This window comes from Aquarana catesbeiana, linkage group LG08, assembly GCF_042186555.1.
Source record: "Aquarana catesbeiana isolate 2022-GZ linkage group LG08, ASM4218655v1, whole genome shotgun sequence".
Taxonomy (NCBI): Eukaryota; Metazoa; Chordata; class Amphibia; order Anura; family Ranidae; genus Aquarana; species Aquarana catesbeiana.
Window position 1 is genome coordinate 254,635,243 of NC_133331.1, and position 14,946 is coordinate 254,650,188.

General features: G+C 45.0%; 1 protein-coding gene across 2 annotated transcripts in view; it reads right to left on the reverse strand.

Annotated features, from left to right (window-relative positions):
- Window positions 1–2,903, reverse strand: part of CENPQ (centromere protein Q) — a 494,148-nt gene extending 491,245 nt beyond the window's left edge. For both annotated transcript variants that reach the window (XM_073597028.1, XM_073597030.1), the window contains exon 1: window positions 2,839–2,903. In XM_073597028.1, coding sequence (XP_073453129.1) covers window positions 2,839–2,901 — 63 coding nt within the window. In that variant the 5' untranslated portion in view covers window positions 2,902–2,903. The remainder of the gene's footprint in view (window positions 1–2,838) is intronic.
- Between the last annotated feature and the right edge of the window lie 12,043 nt (window positions 2,904–14,946).

Consider the following 14,946-nt stretch of genomic DNA (forward strand, 5'->3'; position numbering starts at 1 on the left):
ATTCTAGCTTGGAGACATTTCCTACAACATGGCAATAATACAAACAAATAGATACCCCACTCAACATAGGAGTACTTAGACTCATTAATCCAAATATATCAACTCCCAAATGGGAATTAAAAGGAATCAAAGAAATCGCGTCCTTATTTAGGGATGGCAAAATCATCTCTTATGAGGAGTTAACATCTAAATATGAGTTGCCAAAGGGTGAGTTTCTCACATATGCGCAAATAAAATCCACACTAACTCCCAATATGAATTTCAATGTAAAGATCTCACAAGATGCCTGGAACTTCTGGACATCCCCAATACCCAAAAAGAAAGGTATATCATACTTCTATAACTGTCTTCATGACAAGCTCACCTTTTGTGTAACCAAACCCCTGACCAAATGGGCCATAGAACTGAACAATGATATCTCAGCCCACCAGTGGCAAAAAGCAATATCAAACAATGTGTCATTTTCTAAGTGTGCTACATATTGGGAAATGGCACAAAAACTCCATCTTAGGTGGTATTACACACCATACACAATAGCTAAATTTACTCCCGAACACAATAATCAATGCTGGCGAGGCTGCGGCCTGATAGGAACTCTATCACACATGCTATGGTTTTGTCCCAACATACGTAGTTTCTGGAATTCAGTGTTCAAACTCATTACTAACCTAACCGGGCTCATATCTAAACCTAACTTTAAATTAGCTATTTTGAGCATCGATATAGGAAACTTTCCAAAGAGCCTCAGACATGTGGCTTTACATACCCTGTTTGCAGCAAGACTGATTATCATGAGGCATTGGAAGTCAACTAATTTTTAATTTTTTTTTTTTTTTTTTTTTTTTTTCATTCTTTCACATTTTTACTCATTCTCACTTTCACTTTCTTTTTTTGACCTTCTCATATCACTTCAGGTTGCCCTCTCAGGCCACCGCAATATTTCACCTGCACCAGCAGTTTGTGCCTTGGGTCATCGGGAGGTTTTGTTGCGTGTGCCCTACCGTGCGCGGCTGCAATTACCTCAGTTCCCGGGGGAGGCTTTATTGGGACGTTGATCACATTGCCGCAACATTTTACCGTTTTGGACCCTATGTGAGTATTTAGGACGAGATAATCTGCCCTATTGCTACATTATTAATTAGAATTAGACTAATGTCACCACTTTTTTCCTTACACTCTGCAGATATATTTTAGCATCTGCCCCTGAGGAGTGTCTCTACACGAAACGCGTCGGGCACAAGTGATGCTACTTGTGTCTGTAATGGACACATTGAAATTCAGTCTGCAGCAGATTAATAATTCTGACATTTATTTATTCATCTATTTTGGTTATACTTGCTACACCCATACTCCTGCCGCTGGTGCTGTTTTTATGTCATATGTAATAATATAAATTTACCCTATGTTATGTACCTTTGAACTGCTTTGACTATACTATACTCATGCAAAACTTTTTTCCATGCCACACTTGTATGTTATGTGTGGGTGGAGTCTATACTAATTACTGTATTGAATGTATATGTGGTTACTTTATTGCCATATTCTTTACAACGTTTGTCATTAATATGACAATTTTGCATTTATTTCAATTTTGCCTCCACAAAGTCATCTATCTCAATCAAAGTCCCACTTTCCCTTCTCTTTTTGCACTTAGCATAGGGATGGAGGCACACCGCATATGTGCCTCAATTAAAGTCCCAATTTTTCCCCCCCTTTCTATTCGATTGGAAGTCAACTAAGGCCCCGAATGTTAAAGAGGTGACAGGCCTACTGTCTGAGACGTATTCTTTTGAACAATTAATGGCATACAAATCAGGTGGATTAATCAAATTCTACGAAAAATGGGCCCCATGGAGAGAATTCCACAATCATACTTAGTCCAATCTCCGAAATACTAACAGGTCATATCAGGACAGAGCATTACAAGCAATTGGGTATCCCTCCTACCATACCTCTACCTTCCCCCCCTTCCCCTATCCTTCCCAACTTCTCTTCCTTGTTATGGTTCACCCATATCTTCTTAGCTAAACAGAGTTCGAAATAGAATGGCTATTCTACAATTCGACTTCCACAGATTGTTAATACCTCTGGCATGTAATTTGTCTTTACATATCAATAATGCTAAGATATATGGTTTTTATGTTTCAATTCATTTTATGTACATGTATAACTTTTCGAGTTACCATTACTATATCCTGCTGTGTTGTAATCTTTTCTTAAATCTAATAAAAAATATTTGAAATAAATTACTTTTTTTCCTTTAGAAATGTCATTTTGTGCAGGGACTGTTGACTAGACATGGGAAAAATGCTCCACTTTACAGGCATACTATAGACACCCCCAGGCACGATATTTAAAGGAATATTACACTTTTATTGTTTCACTTTAAGCATTCTTAAAATTACTGCTCCCGAAAAAACGGCCTTTTTAAAAACTTTTTTTGCATTGATACGTGTCCCCTGGGGCAGGACCCGGGTCCCCAAGCAATTTTTATGACAATAATCTGCATATTAGCCTTTAAAATGAGCACTTTTGATTTTTCACGTTCGAGTCTCATAGATTTTAACGGGGTTTGTGTGTTTGCACAAATTTTTGGTCTGTTTGCATGTTCTGCAGTGAACCGAACCAGGGGGTGTTCGGCTCATCCCTAGTCACCAGTACGGTATTTGTAAATTAAAATCATATCCCCTCTCAAGCGTCTCTTCTTCAGAGAGAATAAGTTCAGTGCTCACAACCTTTCCTCATAACTAACATCCTCCAGATCCTTTATTAGCTTTGTTAAGGTCCACGGGGGTTGAAGTGTTTCAAGCTGTTACAACTGATCAGAGTAAGACTTACCTTTTTATCACTCCCAGTCCCCAGATTAAAAGTCACCCCATAATTGGCTTTCTTTCGTGGCATTTCTGTCCCTCATTGGGGTGGAGCCTAAAAAAAGATAAAAATATATATGAGATAACTCACTCTCTCTATAATTACACACACACATATATATATATATATAAATATATATCTATCTATATATCCTCAAAATTTCCACTCGCCTGCTCTCAGTTGGCGAGTGGAAAAAGCTTGAGGGCAGTGGTGTCGGCGGGGGGGGGGGCTGACAGGGGCTGGAGCCCTGGGTCTCGGGCATGTGCGGTTTTATTATTAGCCCTGACCGCCGCCGCCGAGGGGAGACCGATCTGACCCTGAGTGCGGCCGAGTGTAATAGCAGGTCCCGCCTTCTGGAGCCTGCAGCGCCTGATGGATGTCCCACTGGTCCAATGCAGGGACCGCGGGACGTGTGACATCCATCATAGGCGCTGCAGGCTCCAGAAGGTGGGAATTACAATGTGGCCGCCGTGCCACTGTGAGAATATCCCGATGCCACTTGGTGCTCGGGCGGCCGGATCTCCTCTCCTGTCATCATGGCTCTGGCTGCCTGGAGTGCCTGCTGTCTACTCTACTGTGTGATGGGCACACCGCTGAGCTGCAGGAGGAGGTCATGTCACCTGAAGTCTGGTCAGGTAGGTCAGTGTATGTCAGGTAGGTAGGTCAGTGTGTGTCAGGTAGCTCAGTGTGTGTCAGGTAGCTCAGTGTATGTCAAGTAGGTTAGTGTATGTCAGGTAGGTCAGTGTAATAGTCAGTGTATGTCAGTTTAATGGTCAGTGCAATGGTCAGTGTATGTCAGTGTAATGGTCAGTGTATGTCAGGTAGGTCAGTGTAATGGTCAGTGTATGTCAGGTAGGTCAGTGCGGGTCAGTGTATGTCAGTGTGCGTCAGGTAGGTCAGTGTGTGTTAGGTAGGTCAGTGTAGATCAGTGTATGCAGGTAGGTCGGTGTATGTCAGGTAGGTCAGTGTAGATCAGTGTATGCAGGTAGGTCGGTGTATGTCAGGTAGGTCAGTGTAATGGTCAGTGTATGTCAGTGTAATGGTCAGTGTATGTCATTGTAATGGTCAGTGTATGTCAGGTAGGTCAGTGTAGGTCAGTGTGGGTCAGTGTATGTCAGTGTGTTTTAGGTAGGTCAGTGTAATGGTCAGTGTATGTCAGGTAGGTCAGTGTATGTCAGGTAGGTCAGTGTAGGTCAAGGCAGGTCAGTGTATGTCAGTGTGCGTCAGGTAGGTCAGTGTGCATCAGGTAGGTCAGTGTAGGTCAGTGTATGTCAGGTAGGTTAGTGTATGTCAGGTAGGTCAGTGTATGTCAGGTAGGTCAGTGTATGTCAGGTAGGTCGTGTATGTCAGGTAGGTCGGTGTATGTCAGGTAGGTCGGTGTATGTCAGGTAGGTCAGTGTAGGTCACTGTATGTCAGCTAGGTCAGTGTAGGTCAGTGTATGTCAGGTAGATCAGTGTGTGTCAGGTAGGTCAGTGTAGGTCACTGTATGTCAGCTAGGTCAGTGTAGGTCAGTGTGTGTCATGTAGGTCAGTGCGGGTCAGTGTATGTCAGGTAGGTCAGTGTGTGTCAGGTAGGTCAGGTAGGTCAGTGTAGGTCAGTGTGGGTCAGGTAGGTCAGTGTGCGTCAGGTAGGTAAGTGACTGGACTTGTGGTTCTCCCCACCTCGTGGTCCGCAGGTCCTGGTGCTCACATCGGGGGGGATTTGTCTGTCCGTCCACCCACTTCTCCCAGTTTCACTCTGGCATCATGGGGGGGATTGCAGGCATTTCATGGCAGGTTTCAAAAGAGATCCTGGTAATACTGCAGACAGGTGGATGTTGGCTGGGAATCAAGGGTGGGAAGCAGTGTCTTGCACAGTGTGTTGGCCATGCTGCTGTCTATCTATGGGCAAGTCATTGGTCACCATACTACACATGCACAGATTTGTCCAATCTGCAGAGGATTATCAATTCCAGGAAAAAATATGATTGCTTAAAAGGGTAGTCTTTTGGGAACACTTCAGATATTAACTCGGGTAACTATCTTTCATCAAAGTGTACTTCAGTCACAGCAGGGCTGTCACAGCATGTGCTGTCACAGCATGTTCTGTCACAGCATGTCGAGTGATAGCATGTCCAGTCATAGCGTGTGCCAGTCACAGCGTGTTTCAGTCATAGTATGTTTCAATCACAGCATGTTCCATCATAGTGTGTTCAGCATAGCATGCCCAGTCATGGCGTGTTCCAGTCATGGCGTGTTCAGTCAGAACGTTTTCAGTCAGAGTGGTTCGGTCACAGCATTTCAGCCATGGTGGGTCTGTGATAGCGGGGGGGGGGCTGTCATAAGGGTTGCTGTTGTAGCGGGTTCAGTCGTAGCGGGTTCAGTCGTAGTAGGTTCAGTCATAGCGGGTGCAGTCATAGCGTGGTTCAATCATAGCGTATTCAGTTACAGCATGTTCAGTCATATCGTGTTCCAGTCATGGCGTGTTCCAGTCACAGCGTGTTCAGTCGGGGCATGTTCAGTCAGAACGTCTTCAGTCAGAGGGGTTCGATCATAGCGGGTCCGCCATAGTGGGTCTGTCATAGCGGTTGCTGTCTCAGTGGGTTCAGTCATAGCGGGTTCAGTCATAGCGGGTTCATTCATAGAGGGTTTAGTTATAAAGAGTTCAGTCACTGCGTGTTTCAATCATAGCGTTTTTCAATCATGGCGTGTTCCAGTCATGGCGTGTTCTAGTAATGGCGTGTTCTAGTCATGGCGTGTTCCAGTCACGGCATGTTTCAGTCACGGCATGTTCAGTCGGAACGTCTTCAGTCAGAGCTGTTCGGTCAAAGCAGGTCCGTCATAGTGGGTCCATCCTAGCAGTTGCTATCTTGAGCAGGTGCTGTCATAGCCTGTTCACTCATAGCGGGATTAGTCATAGCGGGTTCTGTCACAGCGGTTCTGTCATAGCATGTTTTGTCATAATGGATCAGTCACAGCATGTTCTGTGGTAGCGTGTTCTGTGGTAGCATGTTCTGTGGTAGCGCGTTCTGTCGTAGCAGTTTCTGACTTAGCGGTTTCTGTTTTATCAATCATGTCATAGCATGTTCTGTCATAGCATGTCATGCCAGGCAGTTACGGCATACATCAGTAGCCGTTTCATCTTTTTGTCCATGTCTCATCGTACCGTTCGTTCAAATTCTTTGTATACCAGGGTTTAGTTAGCTAGGGCGCACATCTCAGGATCTGTCACATCTACAGATCCATACAGGCTGAGGTTTCATTTTTAAATGATCGTTGACCACAATCTTCTCGCCCCCATATACCATATGTCATACGATGCACGTTTCATTATTACACCTGTACGACTACCCATCACGGTCTGTGGGTACACTAGCCCTGAGGGTTAGTTTAATTACCTGTCCCTGCAGGTTACTTGGGCTCACTTACTACATACACCGGGGGGGGGCGGGGGGGGCGTCATCAGGTTCATGGTCTTGTCATTACTGCTTATGTCCTTATACTCAGGTAGGCACAGATGGATAGTGTTCTCATGTTTGGTTGTCTGTTGTCTTTGTCTTTGGGTTGTGTTCACTTGGGTTTGGGCATGTCGCACGCTTCACAAGCAACTAATTCACATTCATCCCTTTAACCACACGGGGGGTTGCAGAGCATGGTAGCACTCTGTCATTAAGGAGTCGGTCCATACTTAAGCACTGCAGAGTTTGTAACAAGGGTTTCCTTTCCTGGCCACAGCGAGTGGCACGGTTCGTTTGTTTCCAATTTCGTCCCAGCTACTCTCATCTACCAGCATGGTACATGTTTTAATGCAGATTCATGTAGGCAAACATGCTCTCCACGACCTGTTACGGTTGCAAGTCAGGATGGAGGTGACTGAAGCTTGCGCGTCAGAGGCAGGGTGTCAGCGCACCCCCCAGCTCCTGCTCTTCCTACATTCCTGCAGTCTAGGTCTACATCCCCTTGGTCCGGTCTATCAGGCCTTCTAGTTCAATATGTCTGAGACAAGTAATGTTCCTTGTCAGGGGCTGTGTTGGTTTCTCCCATCCCCGGTCTTCAGACAGCCCTGCTGGAAGTATTTTTTAAGCCTGCATGCGGGCATCTCGTCAGATTCTTTTGGTTGTATTATCTTGGCTTCAGCAGACAGTCATGCTTTCGTTGCCAATCAAGTTATTGGAGGCAGTAATTTCCTAGGGGTGCTTGGTCTGGTTCTTTACCTTCGTTCTGAAGGTAGGGGGCTGGGCCACCAGGGTGCCCAAGTGGCAAGTTTCCAATATCGTTTGTTACATTGTGGCTACTCTCTTTCCTGCAGAAATATTTCTCATCAAGGTGGATTTAACGATTCAGCACTTGCTACAGTTGGGGGGGTGGTATTGGTATCCAAACTGATATCAACAATGCTTGAACTTATGTCCATCAGACCTGCCCATTGGTAGGGCAAGATAAATGGTGCAGATGTTGTTTCACCACTGGGCTTACCCTTGGATCAAAAGCAGTCGTTGCTTCGAAACCTTGCCTAGCACTCCATTGGGTCCTGGGTACCTGCAGGTGGGTCAGGAGTTAATTCTTTCAGTTGATGTCCTGTTACATGGAGACTCTGGTTACCGCCCAGGGATCTATAGTCTTCCTCAGGGTGTGTGCTGAGCTAACATCCCCTTGACAGCCCACGAAGTGGTAGGGCCAAACCTCATCATTATTATGGGTTCCACTCTCGGCTTTAATCTCTTGATTATGACCCCCAGCCTGTTCTAAAAAGGGGGGCTTACAGTCACTCTGGGTATACTGTATCATGCCAAGACTTATTCCCCAGGATGGAGTCTGGCCCTCCTTCCCCTGTTCAGGACTCAGACTCGGTTGTCAGGTTACAAGCAGAAGCACGAACTGATTTATATAGTGTGGGACCAGATTCTGGGTATTTGGCATGGTTTCTCCATGTTTACCGGTGCATATTGCCACAGCGTATTGGCCTTATCCTCCAACACTATCAAACACATCCATCAGGTATCCAGCACTTCAGACCCCTGCAAACTCCTGTCAGGTCGTCCATTTTTGCGAATCAAACTTCCCCATACCAAGTATAGACAGCCCAGGGGTTCATGGGAATTTCACAGAGCTACTTAAGTGGTGTCCGTTTGAAGCGATCTTCTCTGCTATTATTTCACAAGGGATCCTCGGGTCAGCCCTTGCTCCCTTTCCCCCCACTATTGCTACAAGCAGTTCGTTCCCATGTCTGGGTTTTCTCGGAAATCGGGCTTAATCCAAATCAATTACGGGATATTCTTTTGGGTCCTACTTTCACACTGAGGCGCTTTACAGGCGCTACAGCGCTAAAAATAGCTCCTGCATAGCGCCTGTAAAGAGCCTCTCCTGTCTCTCCAGTGTGAAAGCCTTAGTGCTTTCACACTGGAGCGGTGTGCTTGCAGGACGGTAAAAAAAGTCCTGCAAGCAGCATCTTTGCAGCGCTGTAGGAGCGGTATATACACCGCTCCTAAAGTGTCCTTGCTCATTGAAATCAATGGGGCAGCGCCACCAAACCGCCGGCAAAGCACTGCTGCATCAGCGCTTTGCGGGCAGTTTTAACCCTTTTTTGGCCCCTGGGTGGTGTTAAAAGCGCCCCGCTAGCGACCGAATAGCGCCGCTAAAACGACGGTAAAGCAGTGCTAAAAATACACAAGTTCTGAGACTAATTTAATGCAGATTAGGCACCAAGTGAGTAAAATTACCACCTTAACCACTTGCTGCCCAGGCCAATTCTGACACTTTCCACCTACATGTAAAAATCATCATTTTTTTGCTAGAAAATTACTCAGAACCCCAAACATTATATTTTTTATTAGTTTTAGAAGAGACCCTAGGGAATAAAATGGTGGTTGTTGCAAATTTTTATCTTGCATGGTATTTATACAGTCATTTTTCAAACACTTTTTTTGGAAAACAAAATGTTTCATGCATTAAAGAAATAAAAAAAAAACAGCAAAGTTAGCCCAATTTTTTTGCATAATATGAAAGATGATGTTACGTCGAGTAAATAGATACCTAACATGTCAATCTTTCAAATTGCAAACACTTGTGGAATGGCGCGAAACTTCGGTACTTAAAAAGGCGACACTTTAAAAATTGTTACAGGTTACCTGTTTAGAGTTACAGAGGAGGTATAGTGCTAGAATTATTGCTCTCGCTCTAACATTCGCAGCAATACCTAACATGTAAATAAACTGAGGGACGGGTTTCCGCGCTCACGGACCTGAAGGCTTGCAGCCTCCCCTTACACTTACCCCCGAAGGGGTGAGTTAAATGGTAAAAGGAATGTTAATTAGGGGTGAGTGGCGCTACCTTTAACAGGGTACCTTAAATAATATATATGAATACCCAAAAGTAAAAAAATATATGTTCTAAAGTGCAAAACCTCAATCACTCAAATTCATTGAGTAGTGAATGTGAGTGTGCAACCATAAAATAGTGGACCGTACTAGCGTGTCAGTCTCATAGCATACATAAAAGTGTAAAACGTGTGGCTGACCATCACAATTGATTAATAAGTGACAACATAATAGAAAATAATAAATGACAGTAAATTAAAACACCATAGTCTGTGACATGGAAGGGAATCAGTCTAATAGCAATCCCCCCTCAAAAAACAGTGTGTAATCCACTTTCCAAATGACATTAATCAGCATGTCTAAATCCTATATTAATCCACAAGTATATCCAAAATTACATAAGGTGAAAAAAACTAAAACGGGTAAGAAATATATATGTGTATCATAAGTAGTCCCAACTTAGGCATGAAGTGCAAATGCACACCTAAAAAAATATATAGTGAAAAAAATGGTGAAAAACACTGGATGTGTCGTGTAGAACTAGAACTACCACAAATTTTGCTACACCAAAGGGGCCCACGGTCCTTGCCTGCATTTACTCAGGTCTGGCTGAGCCAGTGTCAGGCCTAACCTACAGTGCTAGCTTGTCCAGAATAAGCAGTAATTAAGTGATGTGCTGGAGATTGTAGTGAGGAATAGGGATGAGCTTCGAGTTCGAGTCAAACCCATGTCGTGCTTAGCACTATGCACTATGACCCGCATGCTTGGCCAATCACAGCGCCGTCTGTACAGAGAGCCATAATTGGCCAAAGCCAGGGTGGCTTTGGCCAATTATGGCTCAGGGGGTTTAGTACACGCCCCACACTAAATAAGGCCGCCTGCGTGGCGGCCTTGTGTAGTGTGTTGCGGCGGAGAGAGATAGACAGAGAGACAGTGTCATTTGATTTAAGTTAGAGTGGGCAATATATATATATATATATATATATATATATATATATATATATATATATATATATATATGTGTGTATGTATATATATATATATATGTATTCAGTTTAGCTAGATCCGTTCCTGTTATTCTCTTCCTACTGACAGGCAGGCAGGTGTTTTTACAGTATTTACAGTTAGTGTACTGTGTCCTCTGCACAGTGTGCACCTAAAGCTACCTGAAGAAAATTGCTGGTGTACTTCTGATCCTATTAGTACCACAGGCAGGCAGCTACAGTATTTACAGTTAGTGCACTGTGTCCTCTGCATAGTGTGCACCTAAAGCTACCTGAAGAAAATGATATAAAAAAGGACCAGAGGGTCTAGGGAAAGGATTCTTCAGAGAGGAACACACAGGCTTTAGAAGATTACAAAAATGGACAAATTTATTAATGAATAAATATAAATTTCCACCCACAACAACAAGTAACTACTGTATGCCTCCACCAGTGGATGAAATAAATGATGAAATGACAGACACGCCATATAAACCCTCCTCATTCACTCAAATTCCCCCAGAGGATAAGTTGTAACAAACTAGCAGTTGTAAAAAATGATAATGATATGCCCTAAAAGCATCGAATGAGTGCACAACTTGTATAGTAGTCTCTATTGGAATAAATAGATGTCGTTGATCCTGCCAATAACTGCGGATGGAAATGAAAAAACACTGTGACCGCTGACAAATGTTCAGAGTAGACCTTTGGGGAGAGTTATTGAATGTTCTCAAAGTGCTGTGCACCCAGAATGATGTGGGAGTTAAAAAAAAAATATCAATGTAAACGGCATCAGATTGATGAAACTGATAAAATCTGACACATACCTTCACTCCACTCCTGCAAAGACTGTCCGTGTATAGGAGGGAGAACAGCTTCACTCATCAGGTTGGAAGCTTGTGCCTTCTGAAATACAATCCCCTGATAATGTTAGGGGAGGGGAACCTTCCTGATGGATGAGACAAAGGTTGATGTCTGAGTCCGGATCCAGAGACGGCCGGCCGGAGTAGGCTGTAACACTTCGCTGGGCTTGACACACACTGCTCTAGGAACGCTCCCCCCTGACATGCCAGGCACCACAGCCATACAGCGCTGGGAGCGGAGCTTGTGTGAAGAGGCTCCAAGCAGAGATAGAGCACTCACTGGCCATGCACAGCTGACTGAAGGTGAGGATAATTCAAACCAGAAGCTGGATATGTTCAGAGTCCCATAGGTCCACACTAGTCAAATGAAAACATCCATTCGCCAGGCTGTGAGAAGGGGGGGGAAAGAAAGAGGGGGTATGGAAATGGATTCCAAGTGGGTGCTATGAATGTAGGGGCGTCCAGCTGACGCGTTTCGGCAAAAGATTTTCTTCAGAGCTAGAGATGCACTGGACACCAGGAAGCTAAATACTAAAGCAATTAGTTTAATTAGCTGCAGAGAAATCCAGTCTTACTGCCCACATTCAAAAAGTTAACCCTAAAAACTCAGTGACACTGTGCAAGTAAAAACACCAAATACACACATAAAGCTAACAAGCACACAATGATCTGGTCCTTTTTTATATACGCTCTTTCATGATTCAGAGGAACCTACCTATCCTGCTTTAATATTATTTAGCATCTAGGTACTAGGCTTAGTGTCTGTCTATAGGCATATAATCATTGTTCTAATTGTGTAGGTTGCACTAATATATTAGCCTATCAGACACTCATATGTAATATGAGTTTTCCTGAACTTTCTTTTTTGTTTTTTTACAATACCTGAAGAAAATTGCTGGTGTTCTTCTGATCCCTTTAGTACCACAGGCAGGCAGCTACAGTATTTACAGTTAGTGTACTGTGTCCTCTGTACAGTGTGCACCTAAGGCTACCTGAAGAAAATTGCTGGTGTTTTTCTGATCCTATTAGTACCACAGACAGGCAGCTGCAGTATTTACAGTTATGCCCCGTACACACGGTCGGATTTTCCGATGGAAAATGTCCGATCGGAGCGTGTTATCGGAAATTTCGACCGTGTGTGGGCTCCATCGGACATTTTCCATCGGATTTTCCGACACACAAAGTTTGAGAGCAGGATATAAAATTTTACGAATCCGATCGCGTCAATTCCGACCGTGTGTGGCCTGTTCCGACGCACAAAGTGCCACGCATGCTCAGAAGAAATTCCGACACGGAACAGCTCGGTCTGGTAAAATTAGCGTTCGCAATGGATACAGCACTTTTGTCACGCTGCAATGTTAAAAATGGTTTAATACAGCGCACTCTCTTCTTCTTTATAATGTGACAAGAATTAAGTAGTTTTGCTGCTCATATTCACACACACTTCTCACAAACTTTTTTTTTTTTTCTTTGGATACCCTGAATATATTGTTATTTGTCACATCTGACATATTTATTTATTTATTTATTTTTTTTATTTAAAGCCATTTTTCGTTTAGATTTTATGTTTGTATTTTTTCCAAGGCTGATCTTTGTTTAATGTTATTTTTAGTTTTACTCCAGACTATTTTTGTGTGTGTTTTGTGTGTCAAGTTAACACAACACCATTGATATCTTTTATTATTTAATCTCAAGGAGATTGTTTGTTGTTGGTGTCCCTTGTTAATTTCACATTGTATTTTTGAAATGTACCTGAATCCTCACAAACCAACTGTCCTTTTTGAAGTAAAACACACATAGGCAAGTATAATTCAAAACAAAAATCCTTTATTAAGTGCTCAGAACCAAACAAAGAGAGAGGCAACGCTGGATCAACAGGAGAAATTAGCGAAGCCTGGGACCCCCAGGGCAGACATCAATTCTTGAACATCAAACGTGGTGGCCTGAGGAGTCAATATGTAAGGGAGGGCAGTCTGGTCCAGAAGTCGCAGAGATCCGGAAAGCAGCAGATGACACCTGTGTCCCCAGGCTGTGGTACCACAAGAGGCTGCATCTTTTGCCAGACCAGACTGGATCCAGGGTCCTCACGTTCTGGTCTTCCTTCCACACTTCCTTCCTGGCTATGGCTCTGCTGTTGGAGATGTGGCAGGAGGAGGAGTAGGACCTGGAGGAGGAGGAGGACTGGGAGGACCTGGAGGAGAAGGAGGAGGAGGAGGAGGAGGAGGACCTGCAGGAGGAGGAGGAGGACTATGTGTGAGTTTGCAAAGGTGTGTATCAGATGTAATTTGGGCCCTCATACCTTTATTAAGAGCCTCCAATATTAGCGACTCACACATTAGTTGTTGTCCCTCCTCCATCCTCTGCATTTTTGAGGCAATGATGGCAGCGAAGTCATCCTCCACGGTCTGTGGTGCTCCCAGGGCCTCTGTAGCCCTCCAAAAGAGGCCTATGGCAGCCTCCTCTAGGGCACTCCTCCTCCTGCCACTTTCTCTTTCCAGGTGTAGGGGAGGGACCTGCAGATCAGGCAGCCCGGCTCGGCCCGGCCACCTCCTGGCTGAGACTTCCCTGTGTATGAAAAAGGGACATGGTTTTAGTTTTTGCATCATCAATCACAATCCTAAATTAGTACTCCAAACTAACATCTAGTTAACATCATTGATTGGACAAGCAGAAATATTTTGAGGAATGCTATACCAGGGGCGGATCCAGGGGGGGCAACGGGCCAATTGCCACCCCCGAGAAATTTGTTGCGGGCCGGGCGGGAGAGCGCGCAGATGAGGGATCGGGCGGCTCCCTGAGCGTATGAGGGAGTGGGTGGCTCCCCGAGCAGATGTGGGAGCAGGCGGCTCCCCGAGTGGATGCCGGAGCGGGCGGCTCCGTGGGAGGACCGGGCGGCTTGGTTTGTGAGCATGTGAGAGCAGGCTAGATGTGAGTGGGGGCGGCTGGCCAATCAGCGAGTCGGCGTGCAGGGGAGCAGAGAGATGACATCATCTCTCACTGCCCCGCATCCCTGCAGTAACTTCTGCCCTCACTGTTCAGGCAGTGTGGGCAGCAGAGAGATTACATTATCTCTCTGCTGCCTGATCTGGGACAAAGAAGAAAGAGGCCAGCAAAACACCACCTTAGCAGCTATGTGACAATCTGCAAGGTGTGTCAGGTGACATGGCAAGTGACAATCCTCAATGTGTGGCAAGTGACAATCCACATCTGGTGGCAAGTGCAATGTGTGGCAGGTGACATGGCAAGTGACAATGTGCAAGGTGTGGCAGGTGACGTGGCAAGTGACAATCCACATATGGTGGCAGGTGACGTGGCAAGTGACAATCCGCAACATGTGGCAGGCAAGTGACAATCCGCAACGTGTGGCAGGTGACGTGGCAAGTGACAATCCGCATCTGGTGGCAGGTGACGTGGCAAGTGACAATCCGCAATGTGTGGCCGGTGACGTGGCAAGTGACAATCTGCATCTGGTGGCAGGTGACGTGGCAAGTGACAATCCACAATGTGTGGCCAGTAACGTGGCAAGTGACAATCTGCAACGTGTGGCAGGTGACGTGGCAAGTGACAATCCGCAACATGTGGCAGGTGACAATCCGCATCTGGTGGCAGGCAAGTGACAATCTGCAACATGTGGCAGGTGACGTGGCAAGTGATAATTCCGCAATGTGTGCCAGGCGACGGTGGCAAGTGACACGCTCAGGGCTCCCACTGATTCTGCATTATGGTGAGTTGAACCATTAAATTTTATATTACAATATATTAATAGAAATAACAACCATGGTGCTGGGATAATTGAAGCGCCAACACCAGCCATTTCCTCGATAAATTGCCCACAAAAAAAACGTATTTTCTGCCAGTGCCCCTCCCGAGACTAGACTCTGGATGCGCCCCTGTGCTATACCTGGCTCAATCTGGGCTCCTCCACATGTTGTT